The following is a 27,081-nucleotide window of genomic DNA, read 5'->3' on the forward strand; positions in this document are numbered from 1 at the left end:
CACTGGTTTCTTTTTCCATGCAAATTCATCAGTTTTACAGCCCCTCATAGCCACAGTCAGGAAACTCTGGCCAACAGCACAAATTGATAAAATGAGTTAATTTTACTATACTTACTTTTTTTTTCTTCCTAAAAGCCCTCTTTCATAGGCAGTGTTCAGGAAGCATATTACGGTAAAAGGAAGATAACAAAGGAGTTGAATTTTCTTGCCATAAATTACCTTCCAAGTTAATTCCCTTTAACGATGATTCCAGATTTGCTTGAGTTTTCATAGCATTGTGCGTTTTACAACTGTGCCTTTGAGAGAAAGAAGACCAAGTATTTTCCCATGTTCACTCCTTTTGTGCCAGTGACATGGACTTTCTTATGAGATCTTTGCCACCAGAATGCAAAACAACACTAAATTGTGCTGGGCCCCTAGAACTGTGTGCTTGTTGTTGGATCTTACCCCCCCCACCCCCCACAAGCCTTAAAGTACAACTTCCCAAAGTCTCAGTGAGTACATTAGGTTACATAATCTGGAAATAAATATACCTCTCTTATTTTTTCATAGTTATTTTATAAATTGAAAGTGGAGCCCTAATAAGCCCAGTAGTCTTTTTTGAGGGTTACCTATTGGCCATATGGCCATATTCTTAGTTGCCATGGAAATTTGAGGAAGGGACAGCTATGACTGTTAATCTCTACAATGGAAGCCCCACGAGGACAGGGGGTCTTATATGTCTTGTCCACTGATAGATCCTGAGCATCTGGAACAGCACCTGGCACAAGGAAAGTGCTCTCTGAATATATGTTGAATTTCATTGGCTATAGCCTCTCAGAGAATATATGCCATTAGCAGTAGGCTGGCCACACGAGTCATTCACTTAATGCTCCCTGTTGATTCCTGCTGAACAAGTTGTAAACTCAGGGCACTGTCATCTCCCAGGCTTGAAATTTTGGACAGAATTTTTTTTCCCATCACCCTCTCTTCCCAACAGCACAAGCCTGAGCAGATTGTCTCTGGTGGATGGCAGAAGTTCAATAAACCACAACCTTATCCAACTACTAATGTGTACAGAAGAGCAGGTCATTAAGAGGGTTGGCTACTAAAGTAACCCCTTTCTTCCAATAGCCCACATTACTATAATGATTCCTTAATAGCAAACCATTTATTAAGAAGTGACACAAAGACTGCATTCTACTCATGACAGGAGAAAAGGAAGTGGGGGGACAAATGGCTTAGAAATAACATCCAATGAGACAATTCCCAAAAGTTCATCTTTTGGGAAAAACAACCGCATGGAACACAATCCACAAAAACTTCAGGTGTGACTCACAGCAGTACTGCTTTAAAAAGTTGAGGAACCAGTCCTCACTGCTCATGTACTTAAAGATTTCTGAGCTGCATGTCACACTGCATAAAGTTGAGAGGTGGAGAGCAAATGGAGAGGGTGATTACTGATACTCCTTAATTCAAACATATTTATTGATTATCAGCTGTTGTTTTGGATTGATCATCACATAAAACTCTGCAGGGCTGTTTAGGAACACACAAAAGGCTGTCAGATCTGGAGGGTTAAAGGTCATCTGGAATGACCCTCTCTGACTTTGTGACCTAGGGATGTGACTTCACCTCTTTGTACTTCCATTCTTCCCTGGTAGTGTGATGAGGATTAAATGAGATGGTGTGTTTCGAGGGCTCAGACCAGCATCTGGCCCATAAATAATGCTTAATAAAAGTTGGTGCTTGTGATGCTGGTAGTGATGGCCTTGGCTGTGGTGGTAAGTTTACATTTCTGTCATAACTATTAGGGAATTTTGAGGTCCAGAGAGTTTAAAATTACTTCAGCGACACAGAGGGTTATTGGCAAGGCTGAAACTCCAGACAGTCTCACCCAGGCCCACACCAGCACTTTTTCTATGCCCTGGGATGTCTATATTTACAGTCCTCAAAACGCACTCTATCTAGTGTGGGGAGAAAATGTCACATAGGAGATAATTTAAGAATGATAGAGCCTAGGGTCAAGTACAAGGGGAACAAAATCAGGTTTCACAATATATGGAACAGACAGGAAGTGCTGTGGTTGGTCCAATATTTCCTTAACATCCCTGCCTTTGATTGGCAGTGGCTACATAATCTCTGTAACACATCAGTAAGCTGTTAGTCTTTGGCTTTAGAAGCCCAGCATGACATCCTGGGCAGACCTTGTTCAGGTCATTTAACCCTTGACAACTTTGAGTTCCCTAATTTGCAAAAAGGACTTACTACCATTATTAGCTAAGAAGCACAGTGTGTTATTTACATCTTATCAATATTTTATATCTGTGGAATAGTATGACCCATTTGCTTGTATATGTCCTCTCATTGTGCACCACTGGACACAGATCTTTTTGTATCTGTTTACCAAGATGACGGATACCCAATGGTGAAAATTCTGTTTTATTTCCTGACAGCATGGCTTAGGCGTCCTTTCCCTCGGGGAAGGGACCCCACGCTCCCTTGCCAGGACCGTGCATCAACCTACCAACTGATTTCCCCACCTTAACCCCTTTGGTGCATTCTGTATGCTGTTGTCACAGTAATGTTTCTCAGATTCAACAATGATCATTTCCCTACTCAGAAACCGTCATGGATCCCACAGGTCACTAACTATACTTCCTGCCTCTAAACTAATGCACATACTGTCATATGCCTAGAAACCTTCTTCGTCGCTGCCTCTTTAAATCCTACCATCCTTCAAACCTTAGCTTAAGTGCCCAACTCTTCCTGGAATCAAACGTTTGTCTGATCCCACAAGCCAATATGATTTCTCGTTCCTTTGAACTTTCCTAACACATCCTTTGTATTTCTCTCATGAGACTTAACACATTCAGCATTGAATTAGATATTCAAGTATTATCTACTCTAGTAAACTTTGTGAGACAGAGATGCTGTGTACCTTTTTATCATCTGATGTTTAAGGCAAATATTGGATATGAAAGACAAGATACTGTGATCAGAAAAGCAACAAGTTTGGAGGTGAGACACCTTTGAATTTTAATCCTGGCCCTCCCTCTTTTGTGCCTTTCTGTGGTCCACAGCAAGCCAGTTAACCTCATTTTGGGGCTTCTTAGTTTTTCTCATCACAAAGAGGTACTTTCCTAAAGAGGTGGTTTTGAGGATGAAGTTAGGTATAAAAAAATAAAAAGCTCCATAGGTATTCAGGAGAGCCTGCTTCCTTAGATAGCCCACCTTCCTTAGATACCTCTCTAAGCCTCTTCCTGTTCTCCAGATAGAGGCACCAAGAGTACCCAACTCATCGCAGGGACCCTTGTCAGTGACCCCCTCCCCAAAGGCAGGAGGCTTTCTCTTTAACTGTCATAGTATCACTGAATCAGATTCCATTCCCATCGACTGACCTTCAGATGATGCATAAAGACACACAGTACTGGGGGATGTTTCCTTACAAGACTTTTTCAAAGAATGTGGAGTTTGCATCAGGGCTTTATTAGGATTGTTTAACCCAGGTTGTGAAACCTGTTCTCATTTCAGAAATTTAATGATGTTATAAAATTGACGATACACAGAAGCAGTTTGTCAAGACCTGAAGTTAGGCACTGTAACTCCAATAGGCACTTTGAGAAAATATCACAACGCTGCCAGTCCAGCTGATAAGCGTTTGCTAGATTACAAACACACCGTGCTGAGTGCTTCACAGGAAGTAAATATATGGGCAAGTGAAGGAACATTTCTGTGGGTTGGTTATTTTTTTAATCTCTCTCAGAAGTGTGCACACTATATTTACTCTGTATTTTCCTTTCTTCACCTATTCTGGCTTCTTTGACATTTTAATAAGATAATCAAGGCAGAAGACATTTTTCCATGGTCCAACATGGTAAATAGAATGTAATGCATAAGCGCAGCTGGGCAGAGGGCCTCCAACTTCTTTCAGTCTAGCTAGGCCATTCACTCACACCTGGCTTTACCTTTCCTTCTGAGGAATGGTGTGGGAGCTCTGAGGCTCATGTGTTTTTGCCGGTGCTCAGCTACTGGGCTGAGGCCTGAACCCCATCTCAAAACTTAGAAAGAGAATCTAAATACAGAGCCTTGACACTGATTAGCTTCATCCCTCTTCTTTAGTTAATGGGAGGTGTGAATCTTTAAGCTACATGAAGGCACAAACATTAATACGTACCTGTTATATGTTAGGCTGCTGAGAGGGGATGAGGAGTGATGTATTGAAATAACATCCTCCCCAGCCCCCTAGCCTATTTCATCCATAAAATAATATGAAATAAAGGGGAAACTGTGCAAATAAATTTAGTATAAAAAGCAAATTAGGGAATGACTACAAAGTCATTCATTGGAACTCTACTTATATGTATCGTCAAGCTCCATCATTTGTTTTTGAACCAAAGGCCCTTCCTCTATTACGCCTGTCATTAAAAGATTGGTTTGAATTTCAGAAAGTATATGTGAATTTCAGAGCTTTCCACTTCTCAGCAGTGACTGTTTTTATATAATGACAGTTACGATTAAGGTTTAGCCATTGCTAGTGATCAAACAACTAAGTTTTATCCTTAGATATTACTCTATCCCTTCCTACCTTTCCTTGATTCCAGATTTTTATTATGGTACCACAATTCACCTAGTTTCCCAAGCAATAATCCTGGAAATCATCCCATACTCTTCCTTTTCCATTATCACTGCACTCAACAAGTCAGCACATTTTCCTGATTCTATCTCCTAAATCACTTACATGAGGCTCCTTGTCTTCAGCCCTTGAGTTTAGACCCATCCCCACCTTACTTTTTTCTAAATGACTCCACTGGCCTCTGTGGTTTTACTAATGATATTCTTCAACTGCGACCCTCTGTCCCCCATGCCTACCTTCATGACAGGATGATGTTTCTAGGTTATAAAGGCAAGTTTGGTGACACATTCTTATGCTTTGCTGGTTCTCCTTTGACTAGCAATCAATCCCATTTGACCAATGCTTACTGACTGCCTCTTGGTGTCAGGGATTATAGTAGATGATGGCAGTATAACCCCAATGGCTCCCAATGAGTACAGAGTGATAAGCTCTTTAATAGCTTACAAACTTGGGAATTTTCTGGACTCAAAGTCCCGTTCCTTAAAGAAATTCATGTTCCTAAAGACCTTTTGTAACCTGACCTTAACCCTCCCCTGATTTCCCCATGTACTATATATACTTCATCACACAGAGTTGTCAAAAATCCAGTATTTGTTTTATATTCTCTCACCTCTGTAAATTCTATCCCCCCTACCAAGCATGCCTCCATCCCTCTCAGTTGGGCAATTCCTACTTGTCCTTTTAACATTTTCCCAGACATCATGTTTTCTGAGGTCCTTTTTACTCCCAGAACCTCTCATTCCCCAGCTGAGTTAGATACCCACTTCTATGTGGCCATATCAATTTAGGAATTAAGTACTTAATACACTGTATTGAAAATAACCTGTCAACTTTCCCTCTAGAGCTGTCCCAGGGTAGCAAACATGTCTTCCATCTAAGCACAGTTCTAAGCAGTGATCATTTGTTGAAAGAATGAAAAGTCCCTGGTTCATGATATTCCTAATTATCCTTTCTTCTTATGGATATTAGCGTCTATTTATTTATATATCCACTTACATGGGCTTACTTCCTGAAACCAGCTCCTTAAATACAGTAATTTATGAATCTGTTGCTCCTGCTTTTGCATAAGCTTTCAAAAGAAGAGGTTATTTCCACTAATACAGTTGCACCACTAACTTTACGCAGTCACTTCATAAAATTGATGTTATTTGTTTATTCAAAAATATCTATGAAGCTACTACCATAAATGAGGTATCTGGAGGCAACAGGCTTTAAAACATACATCACATCTCACTCCATAGTCAGCTCCAAAAATCACGCATTCAAAACCATCTTTAATAATCTCTTAAGTCAGACATCGGAAAATTCTGTGTAAGTTTTTTTTTTCTCTTTTATGAGCCATACGGTGTCTGTGTGGTTGCTAGTCTCTGCCATCACAGTGTGGAAGCAGAGACAATACGTAAATAAGTGGGTGTGGCCATGTTCCAGTAAAACTTTATTTAGAAGAACACACAGTTCAAGAACCCTGGTTTGAGGACCCTGCCTCAAAATAGAAGGTGAGACAAATAAAGTGAAGGTATATATGTAGATGCTAAGCCAGTTCAGAGTAAGGAGAAATGGCACATTTCTTGTCACCAGAAATTAGGAATGGGGAGCCTGGAAAGATGAATTTGCAGTTCAGAATTAATTCCAAAATACCGATGAATGAGAGCTAGCAGGATCAGACAAAGCTAGGAAGGCCCCAGAAAATGTTCTGGTTGGTCATTCAAGAAAAGCTTCAGAGCAGATGTGGAGGTATTTTTGTTAAAAGCACCCAGGAATGTTGCAACCGTGGTGACAGTTTGCCATTACAAGAAGAGAAAGGACAAAAAGTACATTATAAAACAAAGTCTTCTCTGGTGTAGACAGTTTTTGTGGTCAACATTCTTTGGAGGTCAGAGTTCATTACCGATTATTTCAGAAAAGCTTACTGTATAAATACAGAAATAGAATGTGTTACATGCAACACTGATATGTACTCTTCATTGATCTTTTATTCACAGAACATAACTTTTTTTTTTTTTTTCTAGCACCAATAGCTGCAGGAACTGGCCCAAATTTTTCTCTCTCAGATTTGGAAAGTTCTTCATACTACAGCATGAGTCCGGGAGCAATGAGGAGGTCTTTACCCAGCACATCCTCTACCAGGTAATTTGATGGGTGGTTCTCCACAGTTCCACACCTTGATTTTGACTCTGAGCCTAGAGGCTCTTGCAATGTGTGTTTGCTGGTGGAAGATACTAGGGAAGTATGTTCAGCCCCAACAGATTTTCAGTCTTATTGGAAAGAGAAAGCAAAATGTACATGCTACAGAAATAAATATATAAGTGTGTCAGTGAAAAACAGTGAGCTAAATTGTATGGCACAGGCTAAAAATAGTTAAAGATTTATCTGAAAAGATTGACTTGAGTTCAACTGTAAATGTTGGTTTAGAGTGAGCAAGATTGGAAGAAAAAGGAATGGTGTCTGGGTGGGGTGAAGACATGAGTAAAGCATAGAGAAAGGATGAATGATAAACACAGCATGTTCTCAGGAGATTAAGGACAGCACTTGACTAAGGAAAAGGGTGTGTGTTTTGGCCTGTTTGGCAAAACGTTGACACTGGCGATACCAGTTCTAGTCCCAGTGCCTGCAGCAGACATTACAGCTCAGTCCCAGTGCTTTTCCCCCACAGGATCTAAAAATCCAGGCTACTGGAGTTGCCCTGCGACATGAAACCCATTTGATATCTAGGTGTGAAGTTACAAAAGTGAATGCAGTCCTGTGACAGGGCGGGGCTGGCTCATAAACTCCGTTGTACCAGGAGACCTTTAAAAAAGTAAAGCTGGAAGAGCACAACCAGATAACAATTCCAGGGTTCTTGATCCCCTTGAGGTCACAAAGCCCAAATCAAAATGAAGCATTTTGCAAGATCCTGTTGTCTCTAGATAACCGGTACCAGAAGGAAAGGGATTAGGCATTAAACCCACAGTATTCTTTTACAAATTGGCTTTAGCACTGGACTGTGACAACAAAGAAAAGAATGGTGCAGAACGATCTTTAATGTTTGTGTACTTTGCAGAAAAACGTTTCACAAAGGTATATTCTTTAAAGCAAGCACTGGAATTTTATGATTTAAAACAATGGCCAAATTATAGAAATTTTCCCTGATAGAGACTCTTTCTTACCTTGACTTTATATATTTTAACCAGAATTACTCTAAAAAGAAAAAGAATCAGCTTAGTCATTACTAATACCTTGAAGACAGTTAAAGAACCAGTCATTCCCTAAATATGACCACCAGCCACATCCTCCCTCATTTTTCATGTTGGTTAAGTATTCCCTTTAGTTTATTGTAGTATCAGATCCTCGGGAAAAAAAATTTCTAAAATCCAAAGTACATTTATAATGAAAGAATGAGATTGTGAACACATTCAGGTGTTCATACATTTTGAGGATTTTGAATGTTTGCTCATGGGGGGACATTGTGTGTGACTGCACTCCGTCAACACGAAAAAGCTTTGCAAATACTTGTGGGTAGTGATTAATTTACAAGTTGATGGGATGTTTGTTTTTCATATGTGTGCTGTGCATGTACCATGGACGTCCCAAATGGTGCTCCTCATCCTCCTCACCTCCCCCCAGACCCCTGTCCTTTTGACTTCTCCAGCTGTTTTGTTGCCTTTTCTTGTGATTCTCTGATTGGAAACCTGGTTTTTCATGCCATTTCAAAGGCTACTGTCATTCTCATATTCTGCAAATAACCAACCCTGATAAGGAGCTAATTATAAACAGCAGCAGTAGTTAATAACTTGGTAATATGTTTGTTTTACTCTCATTAGGCTCTCCTAGGATGATTTTTTTAAAATTATTCTCTAAATATATAGACTCAGCAGAATTATCTGTGTACAGGTTAGAAAATATGCCCAGAAGAATACCCCAGATTTACATATAGAAAAGTTCATCAACCAATCAATATTTGCTCATGCTGTGCCAATATTAATCGGTCACCTGCTCTGTAGCAGACACTGTATTAGATGCTTTACATACCTGATATGATTTAATATTCACAGTACTTTTACAATATAGATAGTGTTGCCATTTAACAGCAGATCAACCCAGAGTCCAGAGAAGTTAAGTAACTTGCTCAAGGTCACAGATGTAGTAAATGGCAGAACGTACATTCAAATTCAGGTGTGCTGGAACTTCAAAAACATGATATTTTCACGTTGGATCCTCTTAGGAACCGGGCTTACTCTTTCAGTAAGGAACAATAGAACATGAAGCCCCCCCAAAAAGAATATCTAGTATCCTTATTTTTCCTGGATACTTAGTGCTTGCTACCTTGAATTACTGTTACCATCTTTGAGATCTGTACAGATCCTGCCTCCCCATCTGGGCTGTAAGTCCTGTAGACGTAGACCCCGTAGACATAGATGTAGACGTAGACAACAGTGTGTGTAACTCCTCCAATTTCGCGACAAACATTTCTTAAAAGGATATCATCCAAGGCACTGTGTATATAAGTCAAGTAATAGGAGCTATATGGTCTATTGGTAGAGACTGATAAATAAATGGAAAATTTTCAGTTCAGAGTACTCTGACCACTCAGGAAGAAGTCATTTTACAGATTTGTGGGTACAAGGTAAGGCTTGTATGCTTGCATAGAGTGAGAATTAAACAAATATTCAGAATGAAGGTAATAGTTTGACTTTAATTTCAGGTAGAACTGCTAGGAACACAACAAATTATACACGCAGGAAGAGATAGTGCATCACTCCTCAAAAGGATTTTATCTTCTCTCTTAGGTAGAGATCTTACTGGTACTTTCCTTTTTTCCTCCAGTGTTTCTGGTGGAACTGAATGAGTATCTTAGAAAGTCAAGGGCAAGAACCAAAATCAATGACTGATTCATTTCTAAGTTAAAAAAAAAAAAAAAGATAAAGGAGATTGATAGGCATTAACTTTAGTTCTGTACCCCTTTGTGGTAAACATCTCCAAAAATCACAGAAGGGGTTGTGTAAAAATTGGGATAAGAAATACTTTTCTGTCCCAAAGAACTTCATCAAGATAAACCAACTGTCAAGTTTGTGAGGTCAGTAAACTTCTTCTTGGAAGCCTTCCATGTGTCCATCCTGGCACTTCTAACTTTCTTCACTCCTGGATCTTTTTCTCCTCTCTACCCTCCAGACATTTTTCCTGTATCAACCTCAGAAAAGTCTTTGGTTTCAAACTAAGGTTTGAAAAACTATAGATTTTCACTTTTAGGATTAGCAACTATATGGGGTATTTGCATTTTAGTAAAGGACACCAAGAAAATTAAAAAAAATGGAAACTCAGAAAAATATTAATAATGAAAGAACAATGATCAGTGGAGTTGGCCTTTTGCATTTGATCTCAGTGAATCATGACACTTGGGCACATGCCTGTTATAAGTACTCAAATGGCTATTTCTAAGTCAATAGCCCAATTCAGCAGTTTTTGAGCATCTGCTGTTAGCGAAAGAAAGAAAGAGAAAGAAAGAAGAAAAAAAGAAAGAAAGAAAGAAAGAAAGAAAGAAAGAAAGAAAGAAAGAAAGAAAGGAAAAGAAAGAAAGAAAGAAGAAAGAAGGAAGGAAGGAAGGAAGGAAGGAAGGAAGGAAGGAAAGAAGAAAGAAAGAAAAAAAGAAAGAAAGAAAGAAAGAAAGAAAGAAAGAAAAGAAAGAAAGAAAGAAAGAAAGAAAAGAAAAGAAAAGAAAAGAGAAAAGAAAAGAAGAAAAGAAAAGAAATGGGCCTTTCCCTACAGACAGATCTCACAGTCCCATCAGAACATATAGGCCTTGCCTTTTTATTTGCCAGGAAACACAGAGAAATATTTGTTTTGTTTTTAACATGTGCCTTACCAACTTCCAAAATGATTTCAGGTGGCTTTCAGGTTTTAGATACAGCAAGAACTATTAAATATAGAAACAGAGGGCAGAAACCATAAAGAAGAATAGGAGAGTGTGTTGTATCAGGAGCCTGAAACCAAGAGTTGCACCTTATGTTTAATCCTGAGGCTCCTGGTTGCCAAGGCAAGAAAGGGAAGCAGTAGGCTATAGAATCTGCATTTTCTGATAAAAGGAAAGAAGAGAAATTCATGCAGAGAGACCATATTTTTTCTGGTTTTATGTATAGAAGGAATTTTTTGTGTACATCTTTCCATAAAAAAATTTCTGTTCAATATAGTTTCACATAAATTACAGAAGAGTTCTTCAAGTGGTTATTTTTCATTGAACTTCAAGGAAAGCCAAGCAAAGAACATAAAATAAGCTATTAAAGGTTTTCCTTTGGGGACCAAGCTAGCATGCTGCAGATATGTTGCTTTCCTGTGGTCTGTCTTTAACAAGGACAGAATTTAAAGGCAAAGAATACGGAGAGAGATACCAACTTTATTAATTAGAATTTCTTGCCTTAAATTGGGTCCTCAACATTTTCTTACTCGGTTTGCAGCCATTGCCTCTTAACTGTCTTGCTGCCTCTTGGTTCCATCTCCTTCTTTCTCCTTTGCTTTTCCAAAACCATCATCTGCACAATTACCAGAGTGGCCTTTCTAAAGTCGACTCTGATGTCACTCCCTGCTTAGTCTTTTTCAGGAGTCTTCTTTGCTTATAGGATGAAATCTGGATATGTAACATCTTCTGTAAACTCCACCCCCTTCTTTCACTTCGACTTCAGCCAGGCCAGACACCGGGCAATTCTCTGCACGTGTCACACCTTTCTCTGTATGATGTTGCTTCTGCACCTTCCTCCTGGGAGTGATGTTCAGAATATCTGATGACCTGTGTGGATGCTGCTCTGCCACAGTGCTCAGGCAAAGTCCTGGAATGCCCCAGATACACCTGATGTTAACCCTTTAGTTTTTGGATGATGAGGGTGTCCTGGGGCAAAGCTAGTGAAACTTTCAGGGCTTGATATCATGATACTTCATGAACTGAGAAAGAAGTATTTCAATATTTTGAAATAATAATTGCTGCCTGAGTGGTGCATCAGCCGAATACCGGCCTGTGCGTGCCCTTTCCTTTCTTTTACTGTCCCCTCGACACTCACTCATACAGCTCAGGAACTACCTCCTTCAGGAAGCTTTACCCAACCTCCCAGCATATCATTGTTTTCTTATTTCATCAGGAAATCTGTGTCCTATATGTGCTTTCATCATAATACTTATATTTCTCTTTTGCACAATTATATTTGCCTCTGCATCTCTGTCCACTAGACCATGAACTCCACGGAGACAAGGGGCCATGCCTGATGCATCTTGATATCCCAGCATTTAGCATGGCACCCAGCACGTAGGAGGGACACAGCACATGTTTGATAAATGAAAACATATTAAAAATTCTGTACTCTGACATGGGAGGAAGAGATTTCCCAGTGGGCACTCCCACTAGGTATGAAATCTATTCATTCTGGTAGTGTATTAGTGACATAATCAATTAAGACAATTAGGACATATTAGCAACATGGTATTTTGCTGCCTTCTCATTTCTGAAGCCTCATTTCAGTTCTTCAGCTGGAGGAAACAAGATACAGGCTGGAAATTTCTCAACCATACCTCTCCAAAAATAAAAAATCCAGAACTTCATTTTGATAGCCTCTGTGTAGGCATAGAAAGAGGAGAGGCAGGGCACCTGGATGGCTCAGTTGGTTGAGCATCTGCCTTGGGCTCAGGTCATGATCCCCGGGTCCTGGAATGGGAGTCCCACATCAGGCTCCCTGCAGGGAGCATCCTTCTCCCTCTATGTCTCTGCTTCTCTCTGCATCTCTCATGAATAAATAAATAAAATCTTTTTTTAAAAAAAAGAGGAATAAAAAAGATCAGGTCATGCTTTTTTCTATGTCCCTTCTTCTCAGAGGGAAATGTACTCCTTCCCCATATTTTTTTTATCTCTCTGGGCCATTGTATTTTCTCTAGCATCTGCCTCAGAAACTGGACTATGGTAGCTGTGCAGCAAATATTTTTAAAATGAACAGATCCAAGTGGAAGATAAGAAAACAGTGGGGGGTGGGGGGGAAGAAAGGAATCCAAGCTCTTCTTGAAAAGCTATCCAAGTTCATAGCAATCTGAGCTATGAACCCCTGATTTTTATCCTTCCTGGGGTGCCAGTGGGATAGACTGATGTCTAGGGACATCACTGAAGTCTAGGCCCTAGGCGCCGCCTGAGGAGACACGAAACGCGGTCTTCCTACAGACACTTGCAGGTGGAGACAGAAGTAGGAGCCTGCCACCAGTTCCTCAAAGGAGAAGGGAACAGGATGTGGTGGCAGCAGCCACTTCAGGGATGATAAAAATCAAACCCAGACACTTGGAACAACACAGACCCAAGACTTTGTTCCACATCCAGTGACTCACTCAACTGAACCAGAGCCTAAAACAGAGTCCTAGAACTCCACCGAGTTGCCCAGTTGCTTCCTCCTTTGGCTTGCTTTCAGCCAGAGGTGCAATCTCCAAGAGAGGTGGTTTGGATGGCCTTTAAACGTGTACCCGTTGTGTTATTTCAGCTCCACAAAGCGCCTCAAGTCTGTGGAGGATGAAATGGACAGTCCTGGTGAAGAGCCATTTTACACGGGCCAAGGGCGCTCCCCAGGAAGCGGCAGCCAGTCGAGCGGATGGCATGAAGTGGAGCCAGGTAAGCGGGGCGGGCGCTGGGCACGGGGCTGGTGCACACAGTCAGAGAGGCCTGTGGGGGCCGGGCCAGGTGTAGACCGAGGAAGCGGGCCCGAGGCAGTCGACTGGGGCAGCGCCAGTGCTTTTGTATCCAGGTGCAGACCGGCTGGAAGAACGGTGTCTGGTTTTTGGCTCTCACATATTTTTGCCTATCCTACAGTCCCATGTTCATTTGCCCCTGCTTTTGTTTTTAATCCTGAGTGCCTTTGGGGATCGGCTTTTTGGATTATCTTTTAGCAATCTTAAATAAAAATCTGTCAGCATTTTCAACTGGATGGATAATGCTAGGAAGGAGACGAGCGTCCCTGGGCCACAGCTTATGCTTGGATTTTTATAAAATGAGGAGGTGTCAATTTTTTTTTTTTTTTTGCTGTTACTTATCACCCTGATGGTTTTTCTATTTCAATGGAACGGCTGGGACACCTGGGTGGCTCAGTGGTTGAGTGTCTGCCTTTGGCTCAGGGAGTGATCCCGGGGTCCTGGGATGGGAGTCCCACATTGAGCTCCCTGTAGGGAGCTTCCTTCTCCCTCTGCCTGTTCTCTGCTGCTCTCTGTGTGTCTCTCATGAATAAATAAATAAAATCTTTGAATGAATGAATGAATGAATGAATGAATGAATGAATGAATGAAACAGCTATCCATCTATAGTGAACTAAGGTAATGATGACTGTGACCTCCCAGGATAGTCTAGTCTTGGCTCTGGAGTCTTGAGAGGAATGTGAGAAATTTGGCTAGCAGGAGCTTTTTGGAACCTTTCTCAATGTCTAATCTCCACATGGGCAAGGGAAAATCTCCCTTACCTTCCTCAATCTGCAAAATCAGATGGAAAGAGAGGGTAGAGTGTGGGCATTGGACTAGAAAAGCAGAGTATAATCCTGGCTCTTTGCTCCTGCTGTCTATGGGATTATGGGCAACTGACCCAACCTTTCTGAGCATGTTATAATCTGTCAATACTAATAGCTGTTTCAATGCTCTTGAGAGTTAAATAAGGTAACATACATAACCCCTCTAAGAATTACACCTACCTAGCACAGAGTAAATTTGAAACAAAATGTTTTCTGATTATTCTCCCCCACCTAGGCCTCAGAGTGATTCCTTGCAAGAACAGACAAGCACCAAGGAGATTTCTGAACTATCCCTTTTGTCTTCAGATCTTAACTCCTCTCTCCTCCCTGACATAGCAAAAAACAATCCCCAGAGGGAATGGCATGAGAGAGATTGGGGGGTCATGGAACTGTGGGGTATCCTGACTGTGGTGGTGGGAATAGGAATCTGTACATGTGTTAACATTCATAGAAATGTATACTTCCTTCCCCCAGCAGTTTTATTGTATGATAATTAAAAACAAAACAAGACAGAACAAAACCTCAGGCAAACTGGCTGAGTCCTTTATCTTGCTCCCTTTACTGAAATGCAGAAATTTCACTTCTACTTACTTCTACTTAATCCTCTCACTCACCCATTCATCCATCTTCATCGGGAACTTTCTGCCTGGTTCTGGGAACTGAAGGGTGAATGGGAAGGCTCTGGCTTTTGCTTTCAAAGAATTCACAGTTGGGGGTAGGACACAGATGCATAAGGAGATCATTACATGGTGATAGGGGAAGTGCAGGGATGGGGAGATTAGCCTCCATCTTCTCATTATTTCTAATTATTACCAACACAGCATTCAGGGTGTGGGGGATCTTCTATAAAGGTCATACACATCTGCTTCACACCACACTTAGCTGGTGCCAGTTTACCGAAAGTGGCTAAGAAAGCCAGTCCTAAATGCAAATGAAAATGCTGACTACCCATTGCTGCTAACGGCATCATCATCAGCAAGACCTCAGGATAGTGCCAATGAAAAGTTTATGTGCTATTAAAAAATTAAAAGATGTACAACTTCTTTGAACCCTTTTCAAAAGGCTAATTAGAGTTCTAGCCAGTTCTAGCCCTGCTTCAGTGAAAATCAGAATCAAAATACATAGGTTTCAGGCAGCCTGGGTGGCTCAGCGGTTTAGCGCCGCCTTCAGCCCAGGGCCTGATCCTGAGACCTGGGATCAAGTCCCACATCGGGCTCCCTGCATGAAGCCTGCTTCTCCCTCTGCCTGTGTCTCTCATGAATAAATAAATAAAATCTTTAAAAATATATATATAGGTTTCGTACATGGTGCTTGAATGTTGTACTAATGCAGTTTTATACACATTGAAACTGCTTTACTGCATCGATGTACACGACCCCCCCACCCAAGACTCCTCTCTGGGTCCTTAAGTAGATTTGGAGGGGGGGAGGGCATATTGGGGGCAGAGAGGGGCAGGTCCAATGCGCAGGATACTTTGACCTTGTGACTTTTTTTAAAAGTAATTCTATTCAAGTTTGCACCTTCTGATTCAAACAATCATAAATTTTAGCATCTGAATGCCTAGATCCTTTGCAGTCATTAAATAATGAAAGTTTAATAGCCGAATTATTTTTGGGTAATGATATTATATATCTAGCATAAAAGAGAAATTTCCCCACAATTCTACTGTATTCTTGGATTTATTCTCCATCGTCTATCCCTATTTCATTACAGAAAAATGCAGCTTCATGGTATATGTGTTGGGGAATGGGGGAGGACAGTGGGTAAATTTACATTTGGCCATATTCAGCACAGAAAGTCATCATTGAAACAGGGCCTGAGGGGACATTAAAACTCAACCCAAGGATGTTGTACATGTTCGTGGTGACTTTGGTGTCATTAACTCACACCAGCCATTTTAAATGGATAATTTATGCTGCCAGATGGTCCTTTTTGGGGATTTTCCATCTAGCCCAATCCCCTTTTTGGCACAGAGAACACCCTTATGTTGTTCCCTCACTGATCGGGGCCTGCATAGCTTTTCCCCAGGGGTACAGTTCATTGAGTAGGAGGCTTTTAGTGGTTCACTCATGTAAATTACCTTCAGAACATGTTGGGAGTTATATATATCTGAATGCACCAACAGCCTCTTGGTTGCCTACATTGGGGATAATTCTCTCAAACAAATACTAAAAGATACTTTGTTTATGCCTCAGATGTGACACAGGAAGCAAGGCCTGTACTTACTCCTCACTCAGAGAGCTTTGCATCTGTTTACCTGCCCTCAAATGCTTTTTCAGGACTCCCAGCCAAAAGAGGGCCGAAGGTTGCCAGAAGAGACAAATTTCCTTGAGCAACAGGAAGGCTTTGGAAAGTAAAACAAACCAGACATGCAGTAAATTACATGGGCTCTTTCAAATGTCTTTTGTAGTATCCTGTTCCCCATTAGTTTATCTCAGCACTTTTAGTGCACAGCTCTTATTATCTGGGAAGAAGGGCATAGGAGATGAAAGATGATGTTAGTTTAAGAACATCAGACAACCTCAAGCTGACTTTTGCTTCTCTTACAATGCTGCATTTGTTCCCTCCACTTAGTTTCATTTCCCAGTTATCTCAAAAGTGGGTTAGATTCGAAGCTTTGAAGCTAATCATGCACTGATGAAATGAGTCCTATGAAATTCTATCAAGCAAAAACTCACATACCATCGACTCTTATTTATCTGTACAAATGAAAAATTACAGAGAAACTGATAATGCAAATAAATAGGAAGGAACCCAAGAGGCGCCTACATTGGATCAGACACTGTGCATGGTGCTTTCATATACATGGTGAAAATTATAGTTACGATTGTTTGATTACCTTCTGTATACCAGTTTTTTTAATTACCCTAAATTATGCAAGACAGAATGACCTTGCCTCTGTAGAAATGAAAACAGAATTATAAAAGGTTAAGTGACTTGTCTCGGGCCACACAGATAGTAAACCTCTGAATCCAGGATCCAAACTTTAACCTAAATCTGAGTTCAGAAGCTAAGTTTTATCTTGCGTGCTCAGTAACCTCTTTTAGAATAACACTTATGCTATAGAAGTATAATAATAAAAAACAAAAAAGTAACTCAACAGAAGGAACTGGAAAAATCCCCCACTTTCCTTATGCCAAACCTTTGTCATTTAACCGAAGCCAGAGAAAGAGTGTGGGCTATTTAATGTACATAGGACACAATATATGAGCAAATAGTATTAACTGTTAACAAAGTAAAATATCATTTTTTCCCATAAAATCAAATCCTCTTCAGCATAGGTCTTTGTTCAAATCATATGTCATCAGAGACGTTCCCAATAATCTAAATAGTTGCTCTTTTTCTTGCATCATTCTATAATTCATAATCCTGCTTTTCTTTCCTTATACCACTATCTACTGCTGTTGTCTGTGTTGTCTCTGGAGAGTGGACATTCCATGAGCAGTGGGACTTAGTCTTTCTTTTCCACTGCTGTATCACCAGCATCCATAACAGCATCTGGCACCTAATAGGTGCTCAATAAATATTGATTGATTGAGTGGAGCCTAACAAAGCAGGGAATTTGGTGTGTTTTCAATAAATCTAAAAACAGAATTTGCCACCAATAATCCTCCTAGAATTGATGTTTGCTATATTCTCAATCCGTCAACTGTTATTTAGCTAAATCCAATTATTAACAAGTAGTAATCAAAATAATCGCTCAGCCTCAACCATGGGTCCCATTGACAAGTAATGGTGTGCCAACCTTTATTTCAAGTATCCCTTGCCTTAAAGGGTATTCCTTTGAGTGAATCAAACCTTTCTTAAAGAGAATTATTTTCTCTTTAAGATAATTCAATATTACAAGCTCTATATCAAGAACCACAGTTGTGAGTTTTTGTAGAATATTTAATATAACCACCCTGATTTATGTCTACAGTGTTTCAGATTTCCCTATCAGATTTTCTCTTCTACAAATTCAAGGGACATCCATATGAGACACTATCAGCTCTCTATCATAGGAGTTATAACCTTGCTACTCGAAGTGTGGTTGGAGAACTGGCAATATGGCATCGCCTCAGAACTTATTAAAAATGCAGGATTTCAGGAGGCACCTGGGTGGCTCAGTCAGTTGAGCTTTAACTCTTGATTTCTGCTCAGGTCATGATCTTGGGATCATGAGATGGAGCCCTGCATCAGGCTCCACACTCAGTACAGTCTGCTTATCCCTCTCCCTCTGCTGCTGTCTCTGTCTGTCTCTCTCTCAAATAAATAAAATAAAAACAGAATTTCAGGTCCAACCCAGACCAACTGAATATTAACAGTTAGTGATGTTTATCTGGGTGATATTTATACATGTTAGGGATTAAAAAGCACTGATCTAGCCCTTCCCTTGGCTCTCACCACTCAATCTTTGTCTGGAGGCAAAGTAGGTATCATGGGATACTCTCCAACCTACCTCCCTACTTTAAATAAGAATGCCTTTAACATTTTTCTGGATAGGTAAAAACCTAACCTATTTTAAAACATCAGAGAGGGTAGTACACTCATGCAGTGACTCATGCAGTGTTTAGATACCTCACTGCATGAAAGAACATTCTCCATATCTTTCTCTCTGTCTCTGTCTCTCTCTCTCATCTTTCTCTACTTTAAGTGCATGAAGAATGGCCAATCAGTATAATTCAAGTCAAACCAAGTCATGGAATCTTTATTAAGCGCTGACTGAGTGCAGTATGGAGTACGTACAGAGATGACCCCATCAAGTCCCTGTCTTCGAGGACAAATCAGATTTCTTCAGTTGTCAGTCACTATCCGTATGATGAGAACTGTTGTTTCTGGCCCATCTCTGTCACAGGGTTGCCACAATCAAATGAGGTAATGAACTTGAACTTCCCTTCCAAGTGCCAGAATCCCTTTTTAAAGTTAATGTTCTCTAATCATGTGAAGTATCATTAGGATTATATTCAGGAAAATGGTAGTTGAAAGCAGGCAGGTTTAAATCCCTTAGAAGGAAAAGAAGAGTTGTTCAGTTTGGCTGGAGAATAGAGGACACTCTCCCCAAAAGGCAGCCATGGAACTAGGTTTCAGCTGGAACCCAGATGAGAAACAGTCACCAACTTGAAAGTGAGACTTGATATTCCTCAGCCTTTTAATCATTAGTATATATAAATTTAAGTGTTCTTCCTGTATCTTTCTTCCTGAGTTGAAAGGCAGCTTTGTGGTTGTCCTGTGAGCCTTCTCAGGTTCTGTGTCCCCAAAAGTGACTCATTTAAGGGTCCAGTGCACTTCATAGATTACCGAGTAGCACCACTTACTGCATTTGAGACCACAGCTGCCTCAAGCACGTACGTTTTCGTGAAGTTCCAGAAGAGGTGAAGATCATTTTTTATTGTGAAAAAGCATGAAATTGTAGGACTTTTGAGTCAAGTTTAGTACTGTGCTTGAAAACAGGAGTAAGAGACTCCTGAATTTCTCTCCTGTAGAAAAATGGTCAGAAATAGCATACTTCAATTATACCATGATTGTCAAACCTTACTAACAGACACCATTACGTTCGCCAAGACATCAGAAGTTCTAAACAGTTCAGTGAAAAGTTTTTAAAGTCAAACTTGATAAATAGTAAGTTTAGTTCTAGCTATCCTTTTAAAAACTTTCAGCAATAAAGTTCTTCTGGAGATAAACTTCTTCCCAAAGGCTAAGTAGTCTTCATTTTTGAAGGTCAGAATGCAGTAACATGCTGTCTGTTCTTCATGATCATTAAGTAAAGAAATACATTTTTTAATGGCATTTGTAGAAGAATATCTTTGTAAACATCTGGTCAGCCACTAGCCTGGGACCTGTTAGACCCAGAGTTCAGTGTCACAGTGACTGGGAGCACGGTAGGATTTTGCAGGCTTCTGTTCATTCACTGTCATGTTAAATACTGCATGTTAGGTTCACTTGGGTTCCCAACTCTGCTGGTCCTAATTTGACGGCCAACCGCCATTCATCAATTGTAAGAATGGGCCAAGTTTACCAACTTAAACATGTAGCTGAGACACATAGGAGGAGGCCCATTATCAATGCCAATAAAAAGGCAGCAGACTGGTAACAAAAGTACATTGATCACAGACACTGCTGCACTAGCATATATTAAAGACAATGATTAAATCTCCCACCGTCTCCCGTTTTAATAGGAATAGTCACTGTTACAGAACACTGCCATAGGATCAATGTCTTGGCTTTTCTTCTGCATTTATGGAGCAGTGGGAAAGCATCATTCTGTGGCAACGTTCTCTTCCATTATCCCTTTAATATTGGCACCTGCTCATTAGAGACTGGTACACCAGGGAGCACGGGTATGATAGCAAGGGGGCTGTTCTTTAGTGACCCTCCTCTATCAGAGAAATTTCATCCAAACAAGGTTTTATGGCAGGAAAGCTATATTCCACAATGAGCACTCTAACCATCTTTCCCACAAATGTCCTTACTTTATTTATCAAAGCTGGGGTTTTTTTTAAGGCCAAATTAAGGCCTAAAATAACCTATTGTAATTGGAGTCCAAAAGGTTACCTATAAAAAGAAAAATAACTCTTCTCACATAACTATACCATATAAGATAAAACATGGGCAAAAAATATACTGTTCTGTTCTTGAAGCCTCCTATATAGTACCTGGCACAGGATATCCATTCGATCAATATATGTTGAATAAATAAATGAATAATAAGATGGAGACCACACATGTCTGATCTCACCCTGCGAGTAGGGCGAAGCGCTCAGGAAGCAGAGCGCTGCATACATTTGTTGTGTGAATGAGTGCGGCTCCTCTTGCATCAGAACCCAGATGCACAGTCTCGTGAATACAGAAGCTCCCAGGAAAACAGATGCTGCATCTCAGCTGGGCTCGTCTGAGTAAATGAATTATCCAAATCTCCAAATTTTTAATTTCATGTTTGAAACTGAGGCTGTGTAAATATTCCAGAAAGAAGGAAGGAAGAGATGTAGCGTATACCTTGGATCTGGATGTGCAGTCTTCTGCCCTGCCTCATTCCCGTCTCCATTTTCAGCACAACCCTGGTGGCCTCGGTTAGCAAAGTGCTGGCTCATCCTGTGGCCCTATTTAACATGTTGGAAGGAGGAACTGCAAGGCACATTTCATTCCAGCCACAGCAATCTTCACAGGCTCACTGAGGAGGGAGGAAATAAGAGTGAAATAGAACATATTTCTGAAGAGAAAAAAGTGCAAATTAAGAATCAAAACTCTACAATTCTTGCATTTTGCCACGAACCCAACCTGCCTGGGGGGTTCCAGCAAACTACTTCTCTGATTTTTCATTTCCTTCTATGTGAACACTGGGGACAATAAAGCAGCCCAGCCTGTATGATTTATAGCTTTGAAATGATCAAATAGATGTTAATAAAAGTAGGAGCTACCATTTATTAAGCACCAGCTGTGTGCAAGGTACTGTGCATGGCACCAGACATAGAGTACTTTTAGCATATGTAAAGTATACTTCATAAACCATAAAGCTTTATATGAATACTATTTATCTTTTTGTTTTAGTGAATACTTTGAAAACGCTGAAGTGCTATGAGTTTAAGGTACAAGCATACCTCATTTTATTGTGCTTTGCTTTATTGCATTTTTTTTAGGATACTGTGTCTTTAACAAAGGTTTGTTGCAACTCTGCATTGAGCAAGTTTCTCGGCATCATTTTTCCAACAGCCTTTGCTCACTCCTTGTCTGTGTCATATTTTGGTAATTTTTGCAACATTGAAAGCTTTTTCATCATTATTGGATTGGATATGGTGATCTGTGATCAGTGGTTATAAGTGGCAGGAAGCTTAGATGGTAGTTAGCATAGTAATATTTTTAAATTAAGGCATATACATTATTTTTAGACATAATTTTTTAGACAATGCACTATAGTACTCTTAGTGGACTATAGTCTAGTGTAAACATAACTTTTATATGCATTGGGGAGCCAAAAAATTCATTTGCCTTGCTTTTTTTTGCAATATTTGCTGTATCGTGGTGGTTTGGAACCAAACCTGCATCATGTCCGAGGTATGCCTGTACATGAAATTAAATGGAAAATATGTTGTACGTGTCTGTGTCTACTGTATGCCAAGCACTGTGCTGCTGATAGAGGGAAAGATGAATAAGTAAACCAAGACGGACCTTGCCCTCAAAGTGTTTACAACCAGTAAAGGAAGGAGGGCTAAGTGCTTAACCAAGTACCCAGTGGCTGCAATACAGGTATGAGTACGCTAAGATTCATGCAGGTTAGGAGTTTCTTCATTGGCTTGGACCACAGTCCTCCACTGTAACTGCTTGAAAACGCTAGTGCATCAACCATTCCATTATTAAAGGAGTATCAATAAATACTAGTCCCGGGACGCCGGGGTGGCTCAGCGGTTTAGCGCCTGCCTTCAGCCCAGGGCGTGATCCTGGAGTCCCAGGATCGAGTCCCACATCGGGCTCCCTGCATGGAGCCTGCTTCTCCCTCTGCCTGGGTCTCTGTCTCTCTCTGTGTCTCTCATGAATAAATAAACAAAATCTTAAAAAAAAAAAAAAAAGACTAGTCCCTATTTCCTTCCCTTTGTAATACCTGCCTTTCTTTTATCTCTAAAAAGCATGTGAAAAACCAGTATACTAGAAAACTCTCAGGAAGTGTGCAAGGCAATGCCATCTGACTCCAGCAAAAGATCTTTCTGTATCCATGGACTCAAATCTGCCTTCCTGACACAGAGTTTTATGATTTGTGAGTAATGAAATTGGGTAGAATCTAAGCAAATGCTTACTTAGAGGAAACACAGTTATTCTGAATTGACACTAAATTCACTGAAGGGAAAAATAACCAGAAAGTATAGTTGGAAGAGAAGAAACAAAAGGGATAAGTAGATAGGCAGGCAGATCAGACTTACTTAAGAGTTTGCTATACTGGTTTTCCTGCATCTCATAAATGTTATTATATCTAGCATTATTAAATATTTGTAGAACTCACACAGAAGGTAGTTTTTTAACCTCTAATATAAAGAAAAAAAATTCTTTAGTGTTCTTGCTTCCTTTGTTCTATGAAACACAATGTAGGTGTTTCATAGACTCAGATAATACCACAATTTAATTAACAATGAAAGATAAATTGACCTATGTTCTATCATTGGAATACTGATGAAATTTTAAGAGTTTGTAAGTAACAATTAATGTTTATTGAGCACTTACTATGGGCCAGACATTGTTCTAAGAGAGGGAGAGAAAGAGATTTAATTTGTAAAAAAAAATTATACAGGTAAATCATAAATCTGTTGTCTGACTTCCTTCTCTCTCTCCTACATTTTTCTATTTTTCCCACATATTGGTTATTCTAGTTAAATGCTAAACAAATACAACACCATTGGTCTATATAAGCATAAAGTTTACTTTTTTTTGGCCATCAATGTCTTCAATAAAGTAGATTTTTAATGCTCCAGAATAGGGGCTTTTTATATGGGGAATATGAGAGAAAGGAAGAAAGAAGCCTTCCTGCCCATGCAGACCTCAAGAGTCAGTAGCTTTGCTGCCGTGCTGTGTGGCAGCTTCTGATGCGGTTGTGCACACATTCCAATCACTTTCCTGCTTGGCAGAGGATTACAATAATGCCTATTTATCCAACTCTATCCATCCAAGGATTTCAAATACATCATAAACTCATCAATTAATCAAAGATGTGGCACCCATTTCGAGATGATGGGTGAATTACATCCTACAGGATTACGAGAAATGCTCACATTGGCATAGTAAATCAGTGGCTGTTTCCTGATAGATTCCTGAACAATAGAAGTCCTAACACGGAGAGGGTTCTCTCCAGCACTGAGTCACAAAGTGTGTCTCTCAAATAGGGGAAAACGTCAGGAATTAAAAAGCCACTCTATGTCATAGCATCACTTAACCTTACAAAGAATTAAACTCCAATAAAAAAAATTAAAAAGCTGGATCTGTTGAAATACAGTTGACTGGCTTGCCTCCCCAGGGTAAAGTAATACTGACCTTACGATTGAAAACCCCTCTGAAACTGCTGGATTTAAAATACTGGCCTCCTCCAGCTCTTGGTACTCTGGTCTGTTTGGAGTGAGGAGCTTTGTGTTGTGATCCAGTGCCATGAGCCCACTGTGGAGGATGGGCTTTCCAGACAGCTGTGAATGTTCAGTACTCATCCAGAGGCTACCCCAGCTATTCTGGGGTTTTAATGTGGTCCACACCGCATTTATTGCCCTTCATTTTGAAGAAATGTGCCAATCTTTAGGGATTGTCTGTAATGACAGGTTGTTGAAGTTTTCATTGGCATTGTTGGAAATGCACTCAAGTCATTAGAAATTCAAGGAACGACAGCCCAATATCCATTTCTAATCTGAAGTGTCCTCTGTAATACCAGATTACTCTGCCTTTTTAGGTAATCCCAACCCAGAAATCGCTTCACGGTGATTCGCTTCCAAGATTACTGAATTCTAAGATATCACGATTACTTAACGACTCCATGCCAGTCCGAATTTGCCATCTGCCTTTCAGCCATTTCATGAACCCAGCTGAAGTGAGGGTTTACCAAAATGGCTGCGCACCATCTCTTATGTTTTAACACTCTTTAGGGACTGATTTAAGCGGCTCTTCATGTTCTTATGTCAAAATACATATGTAAGGATTAAAAGTAGTATGGGTTGCATAAGAGTGCTTTTCAGGGCCAGTTATTCTTTGATATTTATCACTTCATAGTGGTGACACCTGCTTCTAATTTTAAGAGTTCTCTTTTTCAGTGGGTGATTTTTTTTCTTTTCAGAAAAGAAATCTTATCCTCAAAAGACTTAACTGGTGATTTTTCTCCTTTTGATGTGCTTGATATTTTTATGAGTTTGTCCATCAGCATTGAAGCCTTAACATGCCTTTAGTTTAAAAAAAAATCCTTATAACACATCATCATTATATTAGGTTACCTCAATTTATGTCCTAGCCACACATTTAGAGACTTTTCCAGAGATATAATTTGTTATAAATGTCATTATTTGCCACTTGGACTACGTGATAGTTGTCTGAATTTGACTAAAGCCATAGGAATAAACTCTGCCTTGTGGGAGCAGTTCAGCAACTTACATTCAGTATGTGTATTTGGTTGTTTTTTTACAACCAGGGACACGATTGATGACAACTGTCATTTGAGATTGGTGAGTGGAAGGAAAAAAGAGGACCCAAGTTTTGTCTATTTAGACACATATGAAAATAATCCTTTGGTTTGAGGGTAGCCAGCCCACTTGTAGAACCCAATGTGGTTTGCTTTTCAGATTTTATCTTGTGTAAGGACCTTTTCCTAATAGATGCTGGATGAAGTTAATTATATGAGTAGAAGAAGCTGCAAAAGATGGTATATCGCTAGCAACCCTTTCTGATTGGCCCGTGGGGAGTTGTCTGTATAAAATTGGATCCTTGTGTTGGGTTCCAAAAAAAAAGGTGTGAATATGAAGGAGAAGTGCTAAATCATGACTCCAGAGAAAATGTCGGCCACGAGCAGTTTTTAGTTTAAGTGAAAACCAAACTTTAGGATTTGGACAAATAAGACAAGGAGAAAAAAGCGTGAATCATTAACTCCCAACATAAAAAAGCATGACAGTGATCAAGTTTCCACCAACCCTAAGTAAGAGACTCAGTGAAGACTGAGTGAATGGAACTAACTTGTTGACTTAATTGATATGAAAAACTTTGCCAAGTATTTACCCTTAGTGTCATATAAGTAATTTTTAATAAAATATTTCCAAGATACGAAGACAGTTAAGAAAACAGCACGGTTTTTAATCATTGCACTCATAAGTAAATGGATCTATCATTACGTTGTCACAAAGAATGACAGTGAGCAGAAACATGCTGCTAATCCCTCTCAGATAAGTATTCAATGTAATTAGACAGACAACGTCTCTTGGGTTGAGTGTAGCATTAATCAGGAGAAGTGCAACTTTACACAGAGTTTTTTTTTCTGATATGTCATTGTTAAAAAAAGAAACGAGTTTGTCAGATATTGCTTCAGAAAATGATTTATGCGGCTGTGCACAGTTATTTCCCTTTGTAATCTTTATTTTGTATTTTAATGGTGTTTAGTAACAGTGTGGTCCTTTTGCATCCACAGAGCTGCCTTTGAGGTTAGTGGTTCCTTTTGTCTTGCATAATGAACATAACATAAAGTGTTCTGAAGCTTTCAAATGACCTGTTGGCTCATCTATTGAAAGTGAAAGCTGAACTCTTTATTTTTTTAAGTATTTTATTTATTTATTCATGAGAGACACAGAGAGAGGCAGAGACACAGGCAGAGGGAGAAGCAGGCTCCCTATGGAGAGCCTGATGCGGGACTCCATTCTAGGACCCTGGGATCACAACCTGAGCCCAAGGCAGACGCTCAACCGCTGAGCTACCCAGGTGCCCCAAGGCAGAACTCTTGAAGAGAGAGGTTTTCCTTTTATAAAGAAAGGGCTGGGAGTTTTCTGCATTAAATAATAACTCAAGAGAGAGCCTCTTTTTGTGAAAAATTCCATGTTAAGATGATGGAATGTGTTGCCCCCTTGCAGCATCCATAGGCACTGCCTTTAAACACACACACACACACACACACACACACACACACCAAAACCCATTTCCTTTTGCTGTGTAGCGTCCAGCTTGAACTATGAACCACTGCATAGTTATAAAGTCGTATCATTTCTGCTCCTTGCACAGCTCTATCTTCCCACTTTCTCGGTGACTCTCAAAGGCCTTTGATGGCAAAGAATAGGTTATCGAAGGATGGTGGGCAGATTTCACTAAGTAACAGGTGGAGGTCATAGTAGTTTATTTGTGAGGATGAACACAGTACAGAGATGAAAAATCAAATGCTTGCCATAATAAGGTTTAGAAAGAAAATGCTGACTACACTAAGCTCAGATTCTAGCTGACAGAACCTTTTCTAGTGTTCATTACTTGATTTCACAGTTCAAGCAATTTGAAGAGGCCTAAAATTCTATT

General features: G+C 40.0%; 1 protein-coding gene across 10 annotated transcripts in view; it reads left to right on the forward strand.

The window, feature by feature from the left end:
• NFIA (nuclear factor I A) overlaps window positions 1-27,081 on the forward strand; it is a 373,107-nt gene that overhangs the window by 257,068 nt on the left and 88,958 nt on the right. For all 10 annotated transcript variants that reach the window (XM_077892018.1, XM_077892019.1, XM_077892017.1 and 7 more), the window contains exons 5-6: window positions 6,625-6,742; window positions 13,093-13,220. In XM_077892018.1, the coding sequence (XP_077748144.1) occupies window positions 6,625-6,742; window positions 13,093-13,220 (246 nt within the window). The remainder of the gene's footprint in view (window positions 1-6,624; window positions 6,743-13,092; window positions 13,221-27,081) is intronic.

This window comes from Canis aureus, chromosome 3 (genome assembly GCF_053574225.1).
Source record: "Canis aureus isolate CA01 chromosome 3, VMU_Caureus_v.1.0, whole genome shotgun sequence".
Classification (NCBI taxonomy): Eukaryota; Metazoa; Chordata; class Mammalia; order Carnivora; family Canidae; genus Canis; species Canis aureus.